This window comes from Taudactylus pleione, unplaced genomic scaffold (assembly GCF_031769625.1).
Source record: "Taudactylus pleione unplaced genomic scaffold, aTauple2 ptg000316l, whole genome shotgun sequence".
NCBI classification, from domain to species: domain Eukaryota; kingdom Metazoa; phylum Chordata; class Amphibia; order Anura; family Myobatrachidae; genus Taudactylus; species Taudactylus pleione.
Window position 1 is genome coordinate 9,820,880 of NW_028284717.1, and position 12,047 is coordinate 9,832,926.

The window sequence follows — 12,047 nt, forward strand, 5'->3', positions numbered from 1 at the left end:
CCATCAGCTCCCCAGTGATACTGGCTGGCTGGCCTGATTTGCCGAAAGGCCCCCACCAGTGACCACACAACCGCAGCACCTGGGCCCTCCCATCGTCTCGGTGTCCCTGTCAGCAGTAAGTAAAGGGTAGTGGATAGATCCCCTTCAGTATTTGAACCCTGACGTCATCAGTTACTGTCCAACGTCATTTCTTACTATCCACGTGGACATAGAGGGGGAGAATCGAGCCACCACGCCCGAAGTGTGGTTAGCCTTTATGGGCAAGGAACAGCACTCCTGCCTTCACTCCACGTCACTTCCAGGTACAAATACTGAAGGGGATCGAAACACTACCGTAAGTAAAGACCAATTCACCGGCCAGTCACATTGCCGTGACACGCATGCACACTGGAAGCCTGGACTTGGGCTTCCAGTAGCAGTTACCACGGGATGTAGTCAGCATCCCGGCATGTGGGATGCTGATGGTCTAAATACTGGCACGGAAAACCCAGACAGGTTGGGATCCTGGCACCAGTATCCTGACCGCCGGCATCTCGAAGGTAAGTATCGGGGTGTTAGGGGGAGGTTAGGGTGCAGGGTTAGGGTTAGGCACTTGGGGGAGGGTTAGGGTTAGGCACCGGGAAGGGAGTGTTAGGATTAGGGTGTGGGGAGGGGGGAGGTAGGTTTAGGCACTAGAGGGGAGGTTAGGTTTAGGCACTGGGGAGGGAGGGTTAGGATTAGGGTGTGGGGAGGGGGGAGGTAGGTTTAGGCACTAGAGGGGAGGTTAGGTTTAGGCACTTGGGAGGGGGGGTTAGGATGAGGGTGCGGGGAGGGGGAGGCTAGGCTTAGGCACTAGGGGAGGGAGGGTGTTAGGATTAGGCACCAAGAAGGGAGAGAGAGTTAGGGTAGGGGTTAGAGTTACACTTACAATTATGTATTATGGGTGTCTTGATTCTGACAGTCGGATGCCGCTGTCGGTATTCTGATCGGCGGCATCCCGACAGCCGGGATTTCATACCCAACCCGTTACCACAAGTAAAAAAAATAGTGTTAAAAAAACAAGTAAAAATATAGAAAAAGCAATTACTTGAATTTAATTAGCGAAGGAAATAATCCTTTATTTTAGTAATTAAGCATTCTGTGATTGCCTCTGCTATCGCTATCATGAGCGGATAATAGCAATAGAAGGACCAGAGCCAGACATGTCCTAGCTAAATAGACTTTGCCGTGCTTTGCGTGTGGAAGAAGCTACCACCAGAGACATTTGACAAATGCTCTTACAAGATACACCGGCAATAGTTATCACCAACTCCATGACTTATTAAATAGGGAAAGCCATACGTCAAGGGAAAAACACCTGTTTTCAGTGTTTTTAGGACTATTCTACTAATGATAACTAGATCCCCGAGATAGATGATAAAAAAATGGGACAGTGGGGTTTGCTGTACGCTCTGTGTCAGATATTCCCCTAATGGCAGAGATTACAAAAGCATTAAACTTAAGGTGCGTACACATGAGACAATGGACCTCATTCAGAGTCGGTCGTACGCATCCGATGTTTCCAAACCACGTATGTGTATGGTTAGTTGTGCGCATGTGCGTACGAGGCTTTGCGATCCAAAATGCTGTTGATCGCACGGCTTACGAGCAGGAAGTGGCTTCCGAGAGTTGATTGACATGAAAGGCCGTTTGTGGGTGTTGATGGGGGTGGTGGTCTGAAAACGCAGGCATTCCTCACGTTTTGAGGGCGTTTTAGGGGCGTACATAAATTACCTGCTACGACTGACATAGAAGGCCGGAAGTAGTAAAACGTCACTCTGCGAGCAGGTTCGAGGCCTGGCTGATCGTACAGCTTGAGGTTGGGTAGGAGCTCTCGCAAGCCCAGAGTACAATCAATACTATCAAATGTTATTGATGTTAGGATTGATGTTTCTATTTTGAGCAACACAATGCAAGCAGCTAATAATCGTTTGTTGAAGCTAATAACACTGCTAATTGGCTTGTAATTGATCAGCTGCGTTAGCATTAGCGAATAATAACAATAAATACATTTCATGGGGATGGCTTATTCTATGCAGTTTTTTGTTAATTTTAACATGCATTTAACAACAACACAACATTATTATTCCAAAATCTGGGTTTAAAATCTTTTTTATTAAACGCACTACCAGTAAAACATCAGCATGAACTAAATGACATTTGAACAATAAAGTTTTAAGACCAATTGAAAGGGAAAAAAAAAAAGCCAACAACACTTTAGAACACTAATTACATAATTGTCATCAAGCTATTAACAAGCTGATCGATAGAGCATGGAAACATGACATGTGGGCATCAACACAACACAAGCGGCCGCAACCATCAGAAGAAAAGTAACATACAGCGACTGACAACGAATGACAACGATTGACTCGATCGCTAACTGCTATCACTCGCTAGCTAGAGGAGGTGCATTGTTCACGTATAGGCGTCACTTTGGTTGCGACCTTTTTCAGTTTCACGGTCGTTAGGCGTACGACCGAGCGGCCGCTTACGACCGACTCTGAATGAGGTCCAATATCTTTGAATGATATGAATGATAACGATATCGTTCAACAATATATTGTTCATATAGTTCCATGTGTATGCCACGAACGACCAACAATGCGCGCTCCCGCTGGACGATAACTATGGTCGTCCGTACATGCAGGCCAATCTGACAATATCATCAAGAATTGCCTGTTCAGAGATATGGCAGGATGACTTCACTGAAAGATATCTTTGATAGATATTTTTCAGTATGTAGTATGTACACCCAATATCGTTTGTCCTGCACTACAGAAAGTAATGAAATCGGTGAAATCTTTCACAAATATCGTTCATACAGCACATCGTCCCGTGTGTACGCACCTCAATAAACAAGTGCATCATTTAATAGAAAAAATAATCTAATTGTAAACCTAAAATATTAATTATTCAATAAAAATGTTATCATGACACCGCATTGGTGTCAGAATAAAAAACCATGACTCACCTGTAATTCTTCCAATAGAACCATTGTACATTTTTCCAACGAAACCAGAAATATGTGCCCCAAGGCTGACTCCTATCATATATATGGAGTCCAGAGAGCCCCCTTCGCTCTGTAAAAACAATACAGTATAATAATCAGTTACCAGAAATCACTAAAGGCCTGATTCAGATTTGGGAATAGAGCTGGGTAATGGTGGCACAATGGTTATATTACTGTATCACAGTCGTGCGGTCATGGGTTCCATTTTGTTTGTTCAAAAACATAATCGGTCTCTGACAAAAATGGTCCCTAGTATGTGGAATTTAGACTGTAAGCTCCAATGGGGGGGACTGAAAACATTCTCTGTATGGATTGTGTAATATGTGTGATCAGGGCCGGCTCCAGGGGTTGAAGCACCCTGTGCTGGCTCTTTACAGTGCGCTCAAACATCGTGCATGCGACTGAAAATGGGGGCGCGGCCTAATTACCATAGGCCACGTCCCCTACGTGACGTTATTTGGAGGCGTGCCTGCATGGCTGGGAGGAGCCTCACTAGCTGGGCTTCCCGCAGCCCTCTCCCATCACTGAATGGATGCCGCGCGCATGCGCACAGCATCCAGTCAGACTCTGGGGTCTGGCACCGCTGTGGCGGTCCCCAACCTCCCAATTTGACCGCCCGCGGGCCACTTCGGCCCACAGGTGGAACAGCGGGACAGTACTGTCCCGCTGAAATCAGGATATTTGGGAGGGGTGCGCCCTCTATGGGTGGCGCCTCTGTTCGACTGCACTGGTCGAACACCCCTAGAGCCGGCCCTGTGTGTGATACACTGGCATATGTATAATGGGTGCAGAATGTGTGACACACAAGGGCCTCTAGCCTTTGATATCTTCTGCAGATGGCGGATTCTTTGCATGGGCCATGCTGGGTATTAATACATTTCTGGGGTGATATCTTTCTTTCTCCCAAATATTGGGATCACTGCCAGATCATGAAAGAGTGGACCAGACTCCAGGACCCTGACCACTCCCACAGTGGTTAGCATGGATGGCATGAAACCATCAATAAGAAACCATTGATGGTTTCATTGGCTAGACATCCCTACTTGTACTGCACAGCATACCTATAAGGGAAAGGTTTAGTGGTGGGTAAGGGGCACGGATAAGCTTCATGCCTCCTGCGCTGGCCACCATCAATGGCACCTCTGGTAGAGAACAGTCGGATCTTTGCCATCGATGGCAAAACAATCAACCATTGGTGGCAAACTATTGATAGTTACTAACCATCAATGGTTGATGACCATCCCTAATGACTGCTGATTTATAGGACATTGACATTATATCTGCAGGGCCGGTGCTACCATTAGGCAGCTGTGCTGGCCATACACCTGCACGACCAACTTAAGATAAGATTCACATAGGATTCCCTGGTGCTCCCTGGCAGTCCCGGTGGCTTGATTTGTTGTGTTTTCATTGCACACGATCTGTCATCTCACGCGCTCATCAGGGAAAAGTAATTGAAATTACATGAATGGACGCACGATGCATCACATGCACAAAATAAACAGTACGATCTGCACACGATACGATGGATAATATGGGCTGTGCATCTGATCATATGATCCGTTTTAGGAGCTGCGGGAGCATGTATTGATTGTATCCTACTCCAAAAATACACGATTTCTACACGATACATCGTAAGATTTGTCGAAAATCGGGCAATCGACCCAAAATCGTGCAGGTGTATGGCCAGCATAAGGGCGCCGACCACCATGAGGGGGTTAATGAGTGCTGACAGGGTGTGTGTGGGGGTGTTAATGGGTACTGATATATATTGGGGCACAGATGTGTGGCATAAATATGTATTGGGGCATGGATGTGTAGAAAAATTTATTGGGGGCACAGCTGTATGGCATATAAAGAATTTGGGGCACATGTGTTGCATATGGATTGGGGGCATTGTGTGGCATAATTCATGGCTAGATGGCATACAATAAATTTGGGGCACAGTTGTGTGGCATATTATGTATTGTGGGCTCAAATGTGTGGCATATTATGTATGTTTTATGTATTGTAGGCATTCATGTGCAGCACAATTATGAAGTGGAGATACAACTGTGTGGCATATCATGAATTTGTGGCATAGATGGATGGCATATTATGAACTGGGGGCAGTGTTATGAGGTACATTATGATTTTCAGGCTCTGCTGTGTGGAATATTAGTTGGGGCATTTCTATAATCTATTTTATGAATCTGGGACACTGCTGTGTGGAATATAATGAATTTGTGGCTCAGATGGATGGCATATTATGAATTGGGGCAGTGTTATGAGGCACAGTATGAATTTGGGACACTGCTGTGTGGCATATTATAAATTGGGGACACTAATGCGTGGCATATTAAGAATTGGAGGGAGCAGGGGCAGTGGCTGAAATGTTGCTCTGGGCACCCAGAAACCTTGCACCAGACTTGTACTGTATATCTGGCCTATGACTCAGGATTTATCAGTGAAAAGACTTTTCTACACACTGTAGTACATTATCACATAGACAAGTGAACCTGTTTGTGATTCATAATACACAATACAGTCAGTGGTGAGAAAGTGACTCATTCCAAATCGAAAGTTACACACAGTTTACGTGAGAAACTTCAGGAGGGAAAGGAAGGAGAGAGAGAGAGAGATGACAAAGAGAAATGGAAGGAGGGAGAGAAGGAAGGGAGTAAGAGAAAGAAGGAGAAGAACGAGAAGGAGAAGAAAAAGAAGAAGGAGAATTATGAAACTAAGCCAAGAGAAGACAATTCCAGAGTTGAATATTTTCCTACTTAAAGCCTCTCAGGATTTTGAGCCCATTCTCAACAACCATAGGCACCTCCAAGAAGCTGGCTGAGGACTTGGATATAAAGATACTGTAAGTGATTGTTACAAATCAGGGGAAGGACATAAAATTCATCTAGTTTGAAATCTCTGTTGTCAGAAACATAAATAACAAATGAAAGTTGAGGAGAAGAACAAGTGAATGTATGTAAATCTAACATTCTTAATTTGCTGTATTAGATATAACTAAAACTAGGGCCAGACTGCCCATCTGTGACTTCTGGCAAATGCCCCTTTTGAGACATGGCCACGCCCCTTTTGAGATGTGGCCATGCCCCTTTTGCGGGTGCACGCAGGGGGACTGCCAGGGCTGCTTAGTAGCCCCAGTCCGTCCCCGACTATGGCCCGTATTCAATTAGACGCGAAAAGCCGAGATCCGCAAAAAAGTTTCACCGATTACGTATTTTCGCGTGTCGGAGACTAATCTCCGTATTCAATTTCAAATACTTTTCGCGTCCGCTGAAAGTCAATGCAATGTAATAGGCGGAAAAGGTTCTCCTCTGAATAGCAGGAGAAAAAAAGTGCAAAATCGTTATTTTGGGGTACAAAGGTGGGGAAACCACACAGAACCCTTGGGACAGCCCCCCAAAGGATAACTGCATAAAAAAATCCCTAAAAAAACGTAGGAACACCACAAAAAGTACTTTTATTTTGGGGGTGAAAAAGTATGAAAAAGCAGCAAAATAGATTTTTGGGGGGTCTGCAAGGATGGGTCAAGTGTTTTTTTGATTGCAGGTGATTGCAGCAGGTGCGTTTTTCATGATTTTTTTTACTTCACTTTAGAGACTTTAAAATATGCTAGCACCCACTTTCAAGTATCCCAAATTTAACAGTACTACTTATTTTCACCAAAAAATACTGCACAATGCCATTCTTTGCCACTTGTGGAAAGACACTAATCTGGGGTGTCTTAAGAGAGGAGGGGGCCTGTGTGGACTCCCCGTGTGGGGCCCCCTTCTCTTTCCCCGGTGGCCGGCAGCCGACTGAGAGCGTGCCCAGAGTCTACTGCGCATGCACAGAAAACTGGAAAAATGGCCGCAGCGGCCATTTTCCGGTGCTCTGAGCAGCGCTGACACCCGATGTGGCACCACGGACAGGTAAGTTTAAAATAATATGGGTGCAGGTTGTGCGGTGCGAGGCTCCCCTGGACCCAGGTGCCCGTGTGCCTTCACACACTGCACCCATTATAGATACGCCACTGACACTAACAAGGAGCTATTGAAACAACTTAAGCAGGGCCAGATTAACGAAGGGGCGACAGGGGCGATCGTCCCTGGGCCCCCACACGTTAAGGGCCCCCACACCCATCGGGGTTAAAGTGGACCGGAGGAGGCGGAACCAGTTCCGCCTCCTCCGGGCCAACCTAACCCCGGCGCCGCAGGGAGGCTCCTATTACCAGGCGCCCGCTGTAAACAGCGGGCGCCCGGCTCCCTCCCCGCAGCAGCCGGAGTCGGAGGCTTGAGCTCACATGAGCTCCAGCTTCCGGCTCACGCAGAGCACTATGGCAGACATCATGACGTCTCTGCCATAGTGTGGAGGAGCAGCCGAGCGGACTGCAGCGGACGCGGGGCTAAGGTTCAGGTAAGTATGAGCTTTATTTATTTATTTTTTTTAGTGCAAGCGGCCTACTGGGGGCATTACTGGCGGGGGGGGCATTACACATTACACCTGGGGCATTACTCGGGGAGGGGGAGGCATTACTACTGGGGGCATTACTGGCAGGGGGCATTACTGGCGGGGGGCATTACTAAAGGGGACATTACTCGGGGGGGAGCATTACACATTACACCTGGGGCATTACTCGGGGAGGGGGGAGGCATTACTACTGGGGGCATTACTGGCGGGGGGCATTATTCAGGGGGGAGCATTACTACTGGGGCATTACTCGGGGAGGGGGGAGGCATTACTACTGGGGGCATTACTGGGGGGGGAATTACTACTGGGAACATTACTCGGGGGGGAAGCATTACTGCTGGGGGCATTAATCAGGGGGCATTTCTATTGGGGGCTCTACTAGAGAGGGAACATTAGTATTGGGGGCAATAATAGAGGGGCATTACTACTGGGGGCATTTCTACAGAGGGCTCTACTAAAGGGGGAATGACTACTGGGGGCATTACTATTGGGGGCACAACTGCATGGGTATTTCTACTGGGGGATTTATACAGGGGGCATTACTACTAGGGCATTACTATTGGGCACATGCCCAATTACTACTGGGGGGCATTACTATTTGGGGCACAACTACAGGGCCCTACTGGGGGCATTTATACAGAGGGCATTACTACAGGGGGCACTACTAATGGGAGTATTGCATAGGGCGCACTGCATAAGGGGCACTACTACTGGGTACACTGCATACGGGGCACTACCACTGTGGACACTGACACTACTGGGGGCTCTGCATAAGGTCCCCATTGCGCATACCCCCAGTTTGTCACATTTAATAGGGGCCCCCACATGTTTGTTGCCCAGGGGTCCCTACAGACCTTAATCCGGCCCTGAACTTAAGTACCCCAAACAGGGCTATTCGGGGACATCTGCATTGATCCCCAAAGTTACTGCATCTTTTTGTGGGATTCTGGCTCAGTTCCCCATTTCTGATAGCACTTTCCGCCTGTTCTGACTTCGCGGCTTGCCATTTTCGCGTTGTTTGGAATTGAATAGGGCGAATAGCAGGGGCGCGCACAAAAAGTTTCCGCGTCCAAAACATGCGATGTAGGTGGAAATTCGGTCATGCGAAACTTTATCGCGGATGCAAAACTAATTGAATACCACCCTAAAGCTGTGTGCCCTCGTGCCTTGTGAGAGTGATATTATAACATGGGGTCTATGTACTAAGCCTTGGAGAGAGATAAAGTAGATGGAGATAAAGTACCAACCAATCAGCTCCTGTCACGTTACAGGCTGTGTTTGAAAAATTACTCTGCAATGACATGCTGCAGATTTAGACAACCAATATATGTGGTGTTGTGGAACTGCAAGTCTCAGCATGTTTTCCCAGCCACTCGCTAGTTCGACCATAGTTGACTACCTCATGCAATTATGCCATGACATACAATATACCATTACAACATGTAGGCCAAACATACTGACCAGGACATCGGTGTAGCATAATATCTTACCAACATAGTGTCAATGAGGGTTTTCAGTATGTCTGCAACTTTTCGGGTTTTCGCAGCCGCATTGTTATACAACAGTGTTGTGGCCCCTCGGTTCCAGTCAACTATGATGATATTGAAGTCATCGATGGCGAGCAATTTTTGTACGATGTCCCCTAACCATACCGGAGGAGATCCCGTGGGCCTGTACCCGTGGGTGATAAATATTGTTTTTCTTGTTACATTCAGATACTTGAAAGACGTTGTATTTTCCTCGTTTAGATCCCCAGCACAGTTCGCGTTTTCTCTGGTGTTGAGCAGCAATTGCACCTGTAGGTCTGTGCCGATAATTGCATCTGGTAAATTGAGGTCTGTAAAATGGTGGCAAGTTTCTTCAGAGTCTGAAAAACAACAATGAGATAAGTTAAAAGATACAAAAAGGGTTAGCGGCATTAACACGGGAACAATAAAAGCTGTTGGAACAAGAAACTAGCGCGAACAGGGGAGTCGCTTAGCTAAATTGTTTTTGGGCCACCCAAAAAAGGGTGGTGACTATGCGGAGGCACAAAGTCGATAAACTGGTTGCAAACTGATCACATTAGAGGCCGTACTTAGATGAACAACCTGTACCTATCACAGGGCTGGTACAAGTTTCGATGGTGAGAACGACCTGGGGTTACAATGTCTGAAGATGCTCAAAATGGCCGTCTCAGTCATTGCACAGTCAGACGCATTTACAGTATGTACACCAGGGGAAGGGCTGATCCTAGCTGTAACATATAGTCGCAGATGCAACAACAGTAAAAGATGCTAAAGCAGTCACGGCAGCGATTCTGAATTAGCCCAAATGCGTCTAAAACTGGGACATAATGTCTGTGAGATATGCATACAGAAACAGGGGGATTGCTTGAGAGATATCGAGGTTGTGTTTTGGTGATATCCGCAAATTTAAGGCGTCCCTGGGATCAGTGGCGGCTCCAGAGGTTGGGCTGCAGCACAGTTCAGAATTCAAACAGGGGAGCCACACCAACTGCCAGTGTGTCCCTGCTGGTGATGTTTGGCAGCATTTGGGGTGGCAGTTGGTGTGGCCCCCCTATTTGAAATTTGGACTGCGCTGCAGCCCCACCACTGGAGCTGCCACTGCCTGGGATGTATCTAGGAGGGGGACCGTAGCAGATATTGGTGATGCCCTATTTTAGTCACAATAGCAGCCCCCCATAGGTTTTTATGGGGGCTACTATTGGTGAGGTTTACCAAGCCCCCAAAGCACACAGTAAAGTGATTGCAGGGATAGGTTCTTATGGGAGTGCCTGTGACTGTGCATACCTCCCAACATGACCCTCTCCAGGAGGGACACAATGCTCTGGTCCTGGACTTCCCTGGTAAGAGGTGAGGCTGCAGCGTATTTCAAAAGTCAAATAGGGGAGTCACACCAACTGTCACATCACACACTGCCAAACATCACTGGCTGGGACTCACTGGCAGTTGGTGTGACTCCCCTATTTGAATTTTGGACTGTACTGCAGCCCCGCCTCTGGAGCTGCCACCAATCATAAATTACCAGGGAAGTCCAGGATCAGAGCATTGTGTTCCTCCTGGAGAGGGTCATGTTGGGAGGTATGCCTGTGTGTAAATCCTAGTGATACATAATTCCCTATTGTCCCAATAAGCTGCCATAAGACATTATAATTATCAGGTCTAAGACCACATAATTATTAAATAGACCCCAATCTAGCAGCATGTAGATTGCATATGGTGCATGGTGTAGTTTATACTGTGCTGTAGTATACATAAAGTGATGCTATGGGTACAATGCTGAGTACATGTGGTTATGTCACGTGATGTGTGTATATGACTTGTCTGCTATCCCTGGCTGGTTTGATTCCCTATTATAGAATGACTAATCTGCTATTCCTGACTGGTGTGATTCCCTATTATAGAATGCTAGTCTGCTATACCGGACTGGTTTGATTCCCTTTTATAGAATGCTAGTCTGCTATCCCTGGCTGGTTTGATTCCCTATTATAGAATGCAAATCTGCTATCCCTGGCTTTGCTTGATTCCCTATTATAGAATGACTAGTCTGCTATCCCTGGCTGGTGTGATTCCCTATTATAGAATGCTAGTCTGCTATCCCTGGCTGGTTTGATTGCCTTTTATAGAATGACTAGTCTGCTATCCCTGGTAGTGTGATTCCCTATTATAGAATGCTAGTCTGCTATCCCTGGCTGGTTTGATTGCCTTTTATAGAAGGACTAGTCTGCTATCCCTGGCTGGTTTGATTCATATTACAGAATTACTAGTCTGCTATCCCTGGCTGGTGTGATTCCCTATTATAGAATGACTACTCAGCTATCCCTGACTGGTGTGAGTCCTATTACAGAATTACTAGTCTGCTATCCCTGACTGGTGTGATTCCCTATTATAGTCTGCTATCCCTGGCTGGTTTGATTGCCTTTTATAGAAGGACTAGTCTGCTATCCCTGGCTGGTTTGAATCATATTACAGAATGACTAGTCTACTATCACTAGCATGTTTTGATTCCTATTACAGAATTACTAGTCTGCTATCCCTAGCTGGTGTGATTCCCTATTATAGAATGCTAATCTGCTATCTCTGGCCGGTATGATTGCCTACTATAGAATGCTAGACTGCTATCCCTGGCTGGTTTGATTCCCTATTATAGAATGCTAGTGTGCTATCCCAGGCTGGTTTGATTCCCTATTATAGAATGACTTGTCTGCTATCCCTGGCTGGTTTGATTCCCTATTATAGAATGACTAGTCTGCTATTCCTGGCTGGTGTGATTCCCTATTATAGAATGCTAGTCTGCTATACCTGACTGGTTTGATTCCCTATTATAGAATGCTAGTCTGCTATCTCTGGCTGATTTGATTCCCTATTATAGAATGCTAGTCTGCTATCCCTGGCTTGTTTGATTCCCTATTATAGAATGACTAGTCTGCTATCCCTGGCTTTGTTTGATTCCCTATTATAGAATAACTAGTCTGCTATCCCTGGCTGGTGTGATTCCCTATTATAGAATGACTAGTCTGCTATCCCTGGCTGGTGTGATTCCCTATTATAGAATGACTAGTCTG

The 12,047-nt window shown here is 46.4% G+C and overlaps 1 protein-coding gene across 1 annotated transcript in view; it reads right to left on the bottom strand.

The window, feature by feature from the left end:
* The window catches only part of LIPI (lipase I), a 47,968-nt gene that overhangs the window by 31,715 nt on the left and 4,206 nt on the right, over positions 1–12,047 (bottom strand). The window contains exons 2-3 of the mRNA XM_088442749.1: positions 8,971–9,347; positions 2,993–3,101 (exon numbers count right to left, since the gene is read on the bottom strand). Of these exons, the coding sequence (XP_088298875.1) occupies positions 2,993–3,101; positions 8,971–9,347 (486 nt within the window). The remainder of the gene's footprint in view (positions 1–2,992; positions 3,102–8,970; positions 9,348–12,047) is intronic.